The sequence below is a fragment of the Gekko japonicus genome, unplaced genomic scaffold, assembly GCF_001447785.1.
Source record: "Gekko japonicus isolate JY-2015 unplaced genomic scaffold, Gekko_japonicus_V1.1 scaffold1492, whole genome shotgun sequence".
NCBI classification, from domain to species: domain Eukaryota; kingdom Metazoa; phylum Chordata; class Lepidosauria; order Squamata; family Gekkonidae; genus Gekko; species Gekko japonicus.
This window is the reverse complement of record NW_015173716.1, coordinates 188,839-203,331: the sequence shown is the minus strand read 5'-3', so window position 1 is coordinate 203,331 and position 14,493 is coordinate 188,839. Positions and strand designations below refer to the sequence as shown.

Sequence of the window (14,493 nt, the reverse complement as noted above, 5' to 3'; positions counted from 1 at the left end):
GCTTTGAGGGCAGAAAGCCAGTAACGGCTGCTACGGGCTGATACTGGGCCTTGTTGAGCACGGTTCTGTCCTGCTGCTCTTACTTCCGAACGGATTGCCTGGCAACTTTTTGCAGACATTGTTTTGCTAACGTGCAACAGCAGTCAAAGTAGGGGATCCGCTGATCGAACTACCAGTTGGCGTATTCTCAAACATTAATCTTTCTTCTCTACAGGGACCAAAGAAGAGGGGCAGCAACAGATTTTGGGCTCGGGGTACAAGGGAGCTTTGGTTTTTGATGCCCAGCTTTCAACCTAGAGGAGTCTTAAGTCACCTGTGGCTCATCTTACTACCGTAAGAAAGGCCCACCTTCCGTGCTTCCAGTCTTGATAACAGTCCTGAAGGGCAAAGTGCTTTTACGAAGAAGCTTCCGTGGATGCCACCTAGTGGTAGATTTTGATATAACAGCTGGAAACCCAGGGGGTTGGGATTAAGATAGCATCTGCTTGCCCATATTCTCCACAAGCAACATCCAGGGCAAAGCCCACCAGCAACTCACTTGCAGTGTCCACCATGTGACCACACAAAGGGCAAGTACACCACCAGATGCTTTAACTCCCAACAACTCAGGCAACAGATAACTAATACTAATATAATATGCCTACTCTGGGGGCAAGCTGTCTCTGCCAAGCAATGGCCCAGTTCTGGCTTGAACAAGCAAAGGTGCAAGCTTGTCATTCTACCTGCCTTGAACATTAGCACCTAGAGACAGTGGGTCTTGGTCTACTGGTCTGAGCAAACTACCAGATCTCCCCTGTTTGCAATGCAAAAATCATTCACCTCTAGGGAATGCTGCAAAGGTCTATCCAAGCAGGCGTCCCCACAGGTGTTTTGCCCTCTTCCCATATACCTCCAGTGGAAGGTGACCAGGGCAATTGATGAGAATGTCATGGAAACTCTTTTCAAGGGCTTGCTTTTTTATTTTCTGAGCTTATCTCCCTTGTATCCAGAGACTGTGGATTTTTTAAAAGGTCTATGGGCATTCATTCCCAGGACCCAGGGACTGCAGGAACCATGCAATCCAAGCACTTAGCAAGGTTCCCCAGTATCTGAAAAACACATACATCTCCCAACAAACTAATCAGATCCATGGGCCTGTGCAATTCAGGGATCATAAAAAAAGTACACCATTATTCTCTAGTGTGCTAAAAGATAGGTTTCTCTACTGTGCAATATGTCGCTAATATTGTATTAGTGTCCACAAGTACAGGCACCACCAACCTCATTCTTGTTGTGACCCCGAAAAGCACTTTTCCCCTAGAAACCCTTGGGAAACACTTTGGTGCGCTTTCCCCATGATCCCTGAATCAAGGAGTTATTGAAACCCATGCCTACAGACCTTCAAGCAAACCCTCCTCCCACTTGCTGCTGTTTGTGGACACGAGGGGGTTCTCTAGTTATTCTATTCCATGAAGACCTGTAAAACTCAATGCAAGATGACTGATGTAGAACCCAAGGAGCAATGAGAATATAGAATATATTCAGAACAGAGAGAGAGAGAGAGAGAGAGAGAGAGAGAGAGAGACAGACAGACAGACAGAGAGAGAGAGACAGAGACAGAACAGCTTGAAATTCAGGATTTGGACAAGACCAAGCAATACAGAGAGCAACCTCTTGATAGGAAATCCTAGCTTTCCCAGAAGAGTGTCTGATCTCTTGAAGTGTTTTCAGCACAGAGACACAGACACACCGCTCATTTTCTTAGGAGCCTGTTAATGGGGATATCACTGGATTGTGCCTTCTACGACGAGCAATACCCGTGCCACCAATCTGTCACCTGTAGACGGCATAGGCCCACATGACTGGGTACTCCAGGTTTTTAGTGCAGAAGGCGATGGCGATCAAGGCGACGGCAATCTGCCGTATCTGGACGCCGCAATAGAGGAGCAGCAAGCCCAGGAGCTGCAGGCCCCAAGTGAGGAGGTTGATGCTGCGCTCGTTCTCCAAGGGGCCGTGTCGGTAGCAGACGGCGAAGCTGAGGCACCCTACGACAACCATGTAGCCTAGGAGGGGGGAGAAAATAGAAGGATACGTGAAGAAGTAAAAGGAAGACTATGCTCTTTTTTAAAAAAAAATGAGTACTTCTCACTGGGATGTTAACCATTGTGATCTTCGAGTGGTCATCTGTGCATTCACACCCATGGGATTCAGTGCGCACGCGCTGGATCGATCGGTGCTGTAGCAAGCTCTTTTAACGGATTTCCGCGCCCAGTCCCTCGGGCATGCGCAGGAACCCCACCGCGCATGCCCAGAGGGGTGGGCGCGGACATCCCACCAGTTCCTTCAAACCGCCGCAAATCAACTCCTATTGAAAATGTAGACGCTGACAGCAGCAGGGAAGGAGGGCGGGTGGTGTGAATGCACAGATGACCACTCGAAGATCACGAGTTACTGGCAAGCAACCTGCATATCTTCGACATGGTCTCTGTGCTTTACACCCATGGGAGATTAGCGAGCAGTAGCCTACCTGGAGGAGGGTGCTGGCAGGTTCTTTACTGCGTAGCCGAAGATAGAATGTGACGTCCCATGCTGGTACTGGTGTTCGTACGGACGTCGAGGGCGTAGTGCCTGATGAAGGTGTTAGGCATGGCCCACGTAGCGGCTTTACAAATGTCCGGCAAGGGCACTCCGCCCCCCTCCCACCTAGTGACTGTGCAGAGGTGGAGGGTGATACTGCGTATCGCATGTAGTATATCGATGCCGACGTGGATCGATGTCAGGAGCTTCCGATACCGTCGATGTCGACGACAGGGAAGGAGATGGAGAAGGCTCTGCATCTATTTGATGACTTAGGAGATCTACCGTTTTGATGTCGGAGTAAGGACGCTCCACTTGTTGGATGGGGAAATCCAATAGTTGGATGGTCAGTATCGGCGGAGGAAGTTGGGCCTCCGATATCGATACTGCCGTTGGAGCGGGAGGCGCTTTAGGAGCATCACCCAGTGCAGACACCACTTCCTTCCCCTTCTTCGCCGCCTTAAGGGACTTGGAGGTGCCCTTCTTCGCGGACTTGTGTTCTTTACATGCCTTAGCCTTCTTTCTGACTGGCGTGGAAACAGACAATTGTCCCTTCGATGTCGGGAGCTTCGGTGTCAGGCGGTCGACAACGGAGGCAGGCCTCGATGCCGGAGCTGTCGATGTAGATGGTCTCTCCTCCATCGCTGAGGCAGGAGTAAGGGTCGATTCAAGCAGCGCCACTTTAAGGCGCGCAGCACGGTTTTTTCGCCTTTGATTGGAGAAACGAGCACAGTGATGACAGGACTCTGGCTGGTGAGACTCTCCGAGGCAAAAAATGCAGAGGGTATGACAGTCGGGAGGAGCAAGTTTCCTGCCGCAACCCCTGCACCTTTTAAAAAGCCCCACTTCTTCTCCATAAAAGAAGCGAAGAAGAGGGAACGTTGGGGGGGGGGTAGCCCGAAGGCCCGATGTAATCAGTAGACTCCCCCTCACGAAAAAATAATTTTTAAAAGCTTTTTTGAAGAACAATCAATAAAGAAAAATAATTACGAAGAGCTGAGGTGAAGAGCCACAAGCGAACCGATCTGACTGACGAAAAAGAGGTCTACTCAACGCGGCGGTAAGAAAGGAACTGGCGGGATGTCCACGCCCACCCCTCTGGGCATGCGCGGTGGGGTTCCTGCGCATGCCCGAGGGACTGGGTGTGAAAATCCGTTAAAAGAGCTTGCTACAGTTCCGATCGATCCAGCGCGTACGCACTGAATCCCATGGGTGTGAACCACAGAGACCACGTCGAAGATTACTATGCTCTTTTTTAAAAAAATGAGTACTTCTCACTGGGATGTTAACCATTCCCACTTCAGGGATGACTGTGGCCAGAGGACCAGAGATCAGCCTAGGGAATGAGATTCTCCACTACCAATGCAATCCTAAACAGAGTAAGACCCTTCTAAGCTCACTCAAGGAAACAGGACAAGAAGGGTGTAAGGCTGCTTGGGAGCACACTGGACGTCAGGGGGCTTGTCAGCAATACACCAAATTAGGTGGAGGACAGAAGGAGCATGCTGTCCGGAAGAGAGCACAGAAGGCAACAAAAGGCAAAGCAGCGGACATTCAGCACAGAAGACCCCTGCAAACAGAATGCTCATCTCTTTACATTTTCTCTAGTAAAAGTTCTCTTTGCTGCTTTTATCGGCTTGGGATTGCTTTCAGAAAGTCATTTTTACTTTTTCAATTTTAATGTAATGATTTGGTTAACTAATCCAAGCACATGTGAAGGATAGGGCTAATTTACATTTTAAATAAGCAAGTTCAAGTAAGCACGATAACATGCAATGTAGGAATGGATGTACAGGTATCTCCTTTGCCAGTTTGGCGTAGTGGTTAGGAGCACAGGCTCTGATCTGGGAGAACCGGGTTTGATTCCCCACTCCTCCACATGCAGCTGCTGGTGTGACCTTGGGTCAGTCACCAGTTCTCTCTGAGCTGCTCTCTCAAGAGCAGTCCTCGAAAGAGCTCTCTTGGCCCCTCCTAGCTCACAGGGTGTCTGTTGTGGCGAGGGAAAGGGAAAGGAGACTGTAAGCCGCTCTGAGACTCCGAGTGAAGGGCAGGGTATACATCCAATCTCCTCCTCTTCTTCTTCATGATACATGCTTCTACTACCAAAAGCGCAAGGCAAGGTCCTGGGGAAACAGGCCCGAGAGCCCGCGCTGACTGAGGCGTCTCCATTGAAAGGGGATTGCCCAGAAGTGTATAAAAAGCCTTCTTACAGCTCCATCGGGACCAGCTAGCCCTCAGCAGGCAAGCTGAGAGAAAGAACAGACTCGGCACTATTGGCAATCGCACCTTTGTCTCAGGTGGAGTTGAGGAGCCAAGGCAGAGTCACTGAGGTGCACCTGGTTCAGCACCTTCTGCAGCCTAGGATTTCACATTCATTCACTTCTTTCGTACCCTGCCTTTCCCCCGAACGGGGACTCAGCGTGGCACGCATCCTCCTCCTCTCCTCCATTTTCTCCTCACAAACAAGAGCTCTGTCAGGGAGGTTAGGCCCCAAAATGCGTGACAAGCGCAAAGTCACCCAGCAAGCATCCACAGCAGCGTGGGGATTTGAACCTGCGTCTCCCAGATCCTGATGTCTAACCACTACACCACACTGGCCCAAGCCTCCCCTATCTGAGACCTCAAATGGGACACAAGGACAGGGACTGAGCCTTAAGGTACGGGTGGTGACAAGGCAAGCAACTTTCCCAGACAGGGAGGGTTAGGGTGCCCCACAGCAGGCACTGTGCCAAGGGCTGAGGCTGTGCCCTCTGAAGCCAGGAGGTGGGGGTGAGGATTGCAATGGTTATTAATGACTGTATGAAGGCAAAAACCCCACCAAGATTAAGCCTGAGAATTCTGGGGTTACGCAACAGGCAATCTCACACTGGTCATTTAACACCACAGGTCATGGTCACCCACATCAATTATGTCCTTATTTCCGCCATAATCCACCCAAACACCCAAAGAGCCAACAACCCAAATCCCAGATGAGCTGCCTGCTTCAGGCCTCCAAATCCCGTTTCGGCAAAAAAATGCTGAGCACTCAAAAGAAAAAAAAAAGACACAGAAAAAGAAATCGCCATTCATTCCTAGTGATTAAGGCAACCCATGCAGCCTAATTAGCCTTAATGAGAACCTCTAGACAATTTTTTTTTAACCTCAAGCTTCACGGAAGCAGAGAGCAAATTCCTGAAGTGAGACATTTTTTTTCAGGCACAGAGACTGAAGGAAGTGAAACTCCTAGTGTTTCCTAATCTGGCTTGCTCAGAAATGGGGAAGAGGTGAAGAGGAGCCTACTTCTGCACAGGCAGGCACTAAGGCATGCACACACTTACCCAGCAGATACTCCCAGTATAGTTTGGAGATCTCTCGCAGGTTCCTGAAAACCAGCTGGATGAGGTAAACAGAGAAAGACCAGCCCCCTGCAAGCATGAGGTACACAGGACTTTTCTAGGGCACAGAAAGAACAAATAATTTCCTCATTAAGACATAGTTGATTTCGGTGCTCCTGAAAGGGCAGACGATGCAGCTGGTCCCAAAATGGGCCCATTCCGATGCTAGGCTGTTACCATATGCAGGTTTCCAGGCTGCCCACCTGGCTAGTGAAATATTTGTCCAGCAGGGGGCAGTCTGCACAGCCTGGGAAGGTGAAGTCAGGCCAGATTCTTTGGAAGCGTTCGGTTGGACACCCCACACCCAATTTTCATGAACAAATCGGTGAAGTACTAAAAGCAGTGTCTGGGCTGTACTGCTACAGGTGAAGGCTCACATTACAGAATTTTCTCCACATCAAGATTCCAACAGATAGAAAAATCATGTGTCAGGAAACATACACGCAGAGCCCTGCAGATCAGACCAATGGTCCATCTGGTCCAGCACCTAGTCTCACACAATGGCCAACTAGTTCCTTTGGAGGGCCAACAACAGGGCATAGAGGGCAAGGCCTTTCCATCATGTTGCCTCCTGGCACTGGGATTCAGAGGCTGACTGCCTCCGAATGTGGAGGTTCCCTTATTCACCGTGGCTAGTAGCCACTGACAGACCTATCCTCCATGAATCTATCTAATCCCCCTTTTAAAGCTGTCTATGCCTGTGGCCATCACTGCACCCTTTGGCAGCCAATCCCATGATTTAATTACTCGTGTAAAGAACAAAAGTGGAGGCGCGCGATGACGTCGAACACAGGCGCGGCGGAACCGGAAGTACGCAGCTGAGGCCGGTGGAAGGCGTGAATCGCGTGCTACAAACTAACTCGCCTGAGCGCCAGGACGAACGTCCCGCCGGAAAAACTGCCGGGGAAAGAACTGAAGAGCCGAGTCAAAAGAAACACCAACCACCACTGGGTGCCGGTAGGCAGTCCCATCCCCGCACAAAATGTGGCCCTAGTTAGGGAGTAATGTGATTAGCACCTGCTATGTAAACCGCCCAGAGACCTCCAATGGGGGTTAGGGCGGTATAAGAAATCGAAGATATAAATAAATAAAATAAATAAAACTATTCCCGTTTGTCTGTCCTGAATCTACTGCCCGTCAGCTTCACTGGATGCCCTCACGTTCTAGTACTTTGGGAGAGGGAGAAAAATTTCTTTATCAACTCTCTTCAACCCATGCTTAATTTTATATATACCTCTATTGTGTCCCCCCTTTAAGTCGTCTCTTTTCTAAAAACTGAAAAGTCCCATTGATACGGGCAACGGAAGGGAGGCATCGCTCACCTTGGGCACCATTCTAGACAAGAGATAGATGAGGACAAGCAGCGAACTCAGCATGCCAACGCTGATTCCGGCCGAATAGAAAAACAGCGAGCTCCTGCAAAAGACGATGGTTACCTGAATTGCTGCGCGGGAATCATATCCACGCACAAAGATGGTCAGGAGCATTAAGTCTCAGATATACGTCAGAGGATTTGGGGAAAGGCAGCTGCGTATAACCAATAAGCATTGATTACAGAGGCCTGCAGGTTCTGGACCTTTGTGGAATTTGTGGTCGCCACTCACCTTGCTGGGCTGGGCGGGAGAATGTTCCTGCATTATGGAAAGAGGTCAACTGAGGGGACAGTAAGACTAAGCCTCACCCAGGAGGGAGCGAGCCACATCGGCCGGAAGGAAAAACTAACAGAAAGCCAATTGTCTGGGCGACAAAGCCACTTCCTGGCATTAAGGTACAGGACGCAATGCCTGCTTAGACTGACTACTGCTTCCTGCGTATATCTGCCTGGATGTGGTGCAGCAGGAGATTCCCAGCCTATTCACCAGGCATCTTGAACACACTCCCATGAGGCCACACAAGGCAGGGGAGTCTTAGAACTCAGTGGTGCGGGCTTGGCAAGAAGGGACTTGCCTCATTACTGGCCCAATAGGAAGGGGCTTTGTCTCTGATGCTGCACTAGGGTTGCCAACTGTGACTTACCTCGCCGGCAGGGGACTCCTGTGGGATCCCGGCGTGTGCGTGCATAAAGTGTGCGCGCTGCATTCGCGTCACAGGGCAATGACGTCATGACGCCGGGCACGCTGGGGGCAGGGACATAGAGTTTTCCCTTGTATGGCCGTGGCCCCGCCCCCAGCGTGCCCGGCATCATGACGTCACTGCCCTGTGACGCGCACGCCGGGGCGGGGTTCCCCCCGGGGCCCGATTCCCCAGCGTCTGGGAACGGACCTCTGGGGCGGGGGATTTTCCGCCCCCCGGGGGGACTTGGCAGCCTTATGCTGCACTGAACTTTGGAGACAACATGACTTCTCGATCCCACTGAATGTCTCTGAAGTCCACTGTGAGGTCAGTGTATGTAGCTTCCAGTCCCCCATTTTGTGCTGGGCCGGGCACCCACTGGATTCAATTAAGAGATCACCACTGGGGATCTTTTGCAAGTGTACACATGCACCCCTGAATGATCTAAGCAAGTGGTTAGCCTGTTAACCAAGAGACCAAGCATTGCAGTGCAGAACTGAAGCCTCAAGCCTGGTTTTGTTTCCCAAAGGCAGTCTTTTTAAGGGCCAGTTCAGATGTAGACTTTTCTGGCAGGCACCTGCACATGTACTTCCACGGGAAAATAATACAGGAAAGCCGGCAACAGGTCAGTCTGACTTAGCAAGCTGAGTCAAAATTATAAGAGTCTGTCAGTAGGTCAGATTCATGTTAGCACTGACAACAACCCTTGAGAAATATACTAGATGTACAAATGTATTTATACTCATATTGCTGGGGGAACATGATTTTTCTTTAATGATTAAGGAATAATCATGTCCCCCCCAGAAGTATAAAAATGCATTCCACTGCTTTAGCCAGGATAAATAAAATCAGTTAACTTAGATATAAACAACAACAAAAATGACAACTATGAAGCTTTTTCCATAGGGACGGGAGACGTCACTGCTTACGCCTAAAGCACAACCAACCCCATTTCTACCCACTCAAGCGCTCACCTGCTCATCAAGTCACCACAGAAGAACAGCAGGAGGCCCAGAAACGACACCAGGAAGAGCTTGGGATCAAAGGCTACAAGAAACAAAACGGTTCCATGTCAAGCAACTGGCTTTGACTGGCCTACCAGCTCCCAGAACATTTGGATTAACAGCTGTCAATGCAAATGCCCATGTCTCAGAAGGCTTCGTCAGGGGGGAAAAACCACACTGGCCATGCACAGCTCTAGATGATTGCTCAGATGCTGATAAATGACAACCATGTAGAGTGTTAGCCAGAGAGCCCCTGCAAGCCATGATTCCAAAAGACAGTGCGACAAGCTTACATGCATCCACATGACACACACTGCGCGGGGGAATTACATCCTAAGCTAAGACTATGTAGGAAAAAGAAAGGGCTTCTCTTTTCTTTCAAAAGTCATTTTCTCCATCCACATCCCCTTCCACTTACATACCAAAAGAACAATCTAGCTTTGCAACCAAGGTGAATTTAGTCTTTATCCTTGGGTACAAACCACATGTGGCAGTACGTCAAATTGTGACGGTTACATGCATCATGGAAATGATTTGGTTTCCCCAAGATAAATACACAGTCAACACATGAGCCAGTCACAGTGAGTGGGCGCCACCTTCGTGCAGAATATAAAAGCATGAATCAGCCATTATTTGTGCTTGTACACTAGGTAATACAACAGTGCGCTTTCAAAAGTTATTGGGTGGGGAAGTATTGTTTTGCAACAGAAAAAAACTACAATGTAGATTGGGGGGGGGGGCAGGTTTCTCCAAGATGGGGAGATCACAATAACATATGGATAGGAGCTTTCTTATCAAGTCAGCTTTAGATTCTGTCTTTGAAATATTCAACAGACCAAACTCTAATTCACTGCAAGGACTATACTTGGCTCACATAAATATTGAACATCTTGAAATTTGCTCTCTGGCACTTCTAAAGACAGCTAAAATCAGTACTGGATACTAGAAGACATTTTAGTTATGGACTACAAGTCATCTTTGTTATCTTTTCAGCTCTAGCATCGCTGCTAGATTTCAACCCAACCAGAATGCCTGAAAGCTGCAGGTCCCAGAATCTGGGAGCAATCGGTTGAAAACCTACTACTGCTAGATGGAGCAGGTGGACATTCAACACAACTTCCCCAACAAGCCAGCAACGAAAGTAAAGCAGGACATACTACGAGCAATGATGATGCTGTAATTGGTGTCTGGTTCAAGCAGCTCAACTTTCAAGCAGGTTTTATTACTGTATAGCCCTATGCTAATGTAGGTGTCATTGAGCTTCTCTTTGAAGAAGGAGCCAAGGTAATTCCACATGTTAAACTCCTCCAGTTCTTTGAGCTTCTCCTCATTTTCAACTTGGGTGATGCGGATCATCTTGGTGCTGTTTATTCGGATCTGCAAGGCAGAGAAGGACATGTGAGATTCGGTTCAAAAATCCTGGAACACCAGACGAAAAGTATTTGAACTGCCCAGCACAAAACCTGGATACATTTATGGAGTGTGTGAAGAAATGCATTTTTAATCTGAAGGTCAGAATTTAGTAAAACCTTCACTCTGGGTTTTAAAAGTCCCCCCCCCCTTCTGGGCAGAGAACAGGGAGGAAAGGAGGAATTCAGCTCAATTGCTTTCCAGACTTATCTCAGCCCACCTTCATACAAATGCTAATAGGACTAGGCAAGGGGATGGTCAAGCTCCCCACGCCCAAGCAGGGATCAGAGATCTGGAGGTATTAAATACTAGAAAGACTTCAGGAAGGAAAATTCTGGAGACTTCAGGAAAAGCCTCTCTGACCTGGCCTGACCCGGTCAGTAGGAGGGGAAAAGATAGGAGAAAAAACTCCTGGAAGTGAGGAGGAAGCTCTTTGGTGCTGAGTCTATCAGAGCAGACAGAACTCTTAACTAAGGTCTGGGGGAGGCAGCCATTTACCATGTACTGTCCTGAAGAACTGGAGAAAGCTTCAAGGAAAGGGTCACTCTGTAGAGATCTGTAACTTCCTAAACTAAGGAGCCTGTCCTATATTTTAACACCTGATAAGGCATGTACAGAGAGAGGAACAGAAGAATTGCACTTTACCCATTTCTTCTGAATCCCTTGTTCAGTCTGGCGATGTGCTAAAAGTATGCTTGTGAAAATTTTCTTTTTAATAAATACTGTATAACTTTTGATGCTGGTAGTGATTCTCTGTGCCACATAGACCTCCACTGTCTTGGACATGCTATTTTAAAAGGAGCACCAGGGGAAAGGCTGGCAGTTGGCAAGCAGCTATTCCTCAGGCACACAAGGCAGTAAACGGTCCCCATGGTGACTAGGTGCTAGGCAGCAGGAGACACAGAGGCAAAGCCTCAGAACTTGGAAGGGAAGCTGGGAGTCCTGACCCTCCCAGCAGGCAATTCCTACAAAGGTCAGGTGGTGGCAGAGGGTTACCACAGAGAGAGAAAAGCCTCTCCAGGTGTTGGGAGTAACCTGGAGGGCTGGGTGGAACAGGACCTGCAGGCCAGAGGAGGCCCATTCCACCACAGAGTGCATAGTTTAAATTACAAACAGTAGAACATGCTGAAAATAATAAAATGGGGCTTTGGGCAACAGCACTCTTGTCAAAGCAGGATAACATAATATAACCAGATTCCTGAGGAAGAGCCAAGCAAACCTTTCTCATCTTAATGTTTTACAGAATTACTGTGGCATACATTTTTATGGACTTGTATGGTCTTTGTAACTCAATCTTTGTTACAGACTAGTGCTTGACCTTTAGTTGCCTTCAGTTCTGTGTGGGGACAGCTGTCAGGTTGCTCCCGAGAGAATATTCTTCCCTCTCATGCTTGTTAGCAGTTCTTATCTAGGAAGCCTGATTTGTTTTCTCTCACCAATAGATGCTAGGCGTGAGATGGCCTGGCTCATCCTAGGATTTGGGATAGCTTGATAAATGATTTTTTGACTAGTAGCCAGCAATTAGGGTATAAGATGCTTAGTTTTAGCTATGCAGCTCATCTCGAGATCTGGCTAAGTTTTGCTCTGTGTGTGTGTGTGCGCATGTGCATTTAAGGCCCAGCAGATGGGAGCTTAGTCTGCTATTTCTATGAGCTTGATCACCGAATATTAGACTCTCCTTGTAAGTAAACCTGGATCTTGCATATTGTTTCCCTGGGATTTCTGCAAACCTGGAGCTCCTGGCCAGAGCCCCAAACAGGACTAAGGCCTACTTCTTCATTTGCACGTAGCATGCCCTTAATGGGTCAGTATGTGCCAGCTGAGGATACATTTCACATTTCTGATAAAGTGGGCTCTAGATCACAAAAGGTGAAACCACAGTAAATTGTTTTTATGCCATAATTTATTATAAAGAAAAAGCTCAAACATCCACCAAGAGTTCCGAAAGATAAAGATGAAATAATGAAGGCCGTAGACTCAAGCTCACTATTAGAACAGCCTGTATCACATTGTACAAATAATTGGGAGTTCCCACAGGAAATGATCCCTGCTTATTAAACTCTTTAAGTCCAAAAGGCTGGTTAGGTTGAACTTCTCTTTGAGGAAAAGCCATGCTGGTTCCTTCTTATTACTCTTTGTCCAATCATTACTGAACCATTAGAACATCATTGTCACCCTGATTCTTACCTGAATTTTGGTCCATATGTCGTGCCATTTGGGGATTACGTTGTTTGTGTAGCAAAACTGTTTGGAGGAGTTCTCTGTGTGCATGCGGTGATCTTTAAGTTGCATTATATGCCCATCTTCATGATGCAAGCAGAAAAAAGAATATATTAGATAAATTGGCAAAATCTTCACACGAACATAAATCAGATTTGTTCCCCAAGGAGCTAAGAATTAGGCTGATTTATACAAGATAAGGGTCAGGATTAGCGCAGGCAGTAAGATGCAGAGTGCCCACTCAGTATTTCATGTCAAACACATGCTAAAGTCTACAGCTGCCAAGGCACAGAAATGATACACTAGCTGTTCTGTTTCAGACATAAATAGTTGTGAGAGAGCACCAAAAAGCCAAAATCAGCACCATTTTTCTTTGCAGCAAATATAACATGTCATGGTACTTATCTGCGGTGAGCAATTTACAGCAGCTACTAAACAAACGGTAATCCAGTTTAAGCCACCATATGACCACAAGTGGATTTAGGCTTTTGGTATCTGTGCAGGGCTGTCATTAGCTAGAAAACAGTCACTCCACCAGCCTCTGGAATGGACAGCTTTATTAAGCAAAAGACCAGCAAGAATGACTGCCAGCCACCAATGCGTCACCCACTCACAGCATCAGCTCAACACAAGCTTCAGATTTAGCATGCCTGAAAAATACTACAAGGGATGCAAATAAGAGAAAGGTATGTTGGTCATTGTTAGCAGTACACTGTGCTGAGAAAAGTATGCAGATGAAACATGGTTCAACAATCAGACAACTCTTAACGAAATCTGGAGACAAGGATAGAAAAGAAAACAAACTATCTCAGCCAAGTTGTGTGTGACCTAATCTTAAAACTGCTTGTGCCAGAAAATAATACACAAAGGTACACACCAGTTGCTGTTGCGACCCATCACAAAGAACCACACTACCCTACAGTGAATTCTCTCAGCCCAGGGCAGCTTTGCAGTCTGCTTAAATGTACCAGGTGGCAAGGGGCATTTTGCCCCATATATGAAACATATGACCAAATGGCCATTTGTACAGGCTTCCCACCTGGGCTACACAGTGGTTAACAGAAGATTTATGGATAGACCAGACTGTCTGGCTGAGGGTGGGGGATTCAGCAGAGTCCTTCAAGTCAAAGAGAACTCAGCAAAATAAACAAACAAAATGGTGAGAGGAAGAAGCTGCATAATGTACAACATAATGTTTTGTTGTTGTTCAGTCGCACAGTCGAGTCCGACTCTCCGCGACCCCATGGACCAGATCACGCCAGGCCTTCCTGTCTTCCGCCGTCCTCTGAAGTTTGCTCAATTTCATGTTCGTTGCATATATGACACTGTCTAACATCTCATCCTTTGCCATCCCCGTCTTCTTTGACCTTCAATCTTTCCCAGCATCAGGGTCTTCTCCAGTGAGTGCTCCCTTCTCATTGGGTGGCCAAAGTATTTGAGCTTCAGTTTCATTATCTGGCATTCCAGGGAACAGTCAGGGTTGATTTCTTTTAGGATTGACTGATTTGGTCTTCTTGCAGTCCAAGGGACTCTCAAGAATCTTCTCCAGCACCATAGTTCAAACGAATCTATTCTTCGGCGCTCGGCCTTCCTTATAGTCCAACTCTTGCAGCCATACATGACTACTGGGAATACCATTGCTTTGACCATGCGGACTTTTGTTGGCAGGGTGATATCTCTACTTTTTATCATGCTGTTTAGGGTTGCCATCACTTTCCTCCCAAGGAGCAGGCGTCTTTTAATTTCATGGCTGCAGTCACAGTGGGGATTTTAAAAAAAGAAAAGAAAAAGGCAGAACAGTCCCGTCCCCCCAAGCCTATTAGTAAGGCTTGGGATTTTGGGGCTTCCAGTCGGGCTAAGATGGAGGACTGACACAC

The 14,493-nt window shown here is 47.7% G+C and overlaps 1 protein-coding gene across 1 annotated transcript in view; it reads right to left on the bottom strand.

Annotated features, from left to right (window-relative positions):
* The window catches only part of NEMP1 (nuclear envelope integral membrane protein 1), a 21,797-nt gene that overhangs the window by 3,159 nt on the left and 4,145 nt on the right, over window positions 1–14,493 (bottom strand). The window contains exons 2-7 of the mRNA XM_015423334.1: window positions 12,584–12,699; window positions 10,144–10,363; window positions 8,957–9,029; window positions 7,253–7,346; window positions 5,874–5,988; window positions 1,817–2,042 (exon numbers count right to left, since the gene is read on the bottom strand). Coding sequence (XP_015278820.1) covers window positions 1,817–2,042; window positions 5,874–5,988; window positions 7,253–7,346; window positions 8,957–9,029; window positions 10,144–10,363; window positions 12,584–12,699 — 844 coding nt within the window. The remainder of the gene's footprint in view (window positions 1–1,816; window positions 2,043–5,873; window positions 5,989–7,252; window positions 7,347–8,956; window positions 9,030–10,143; window positions 10,364–12,583; window positions 12,700–14,493) is intronic.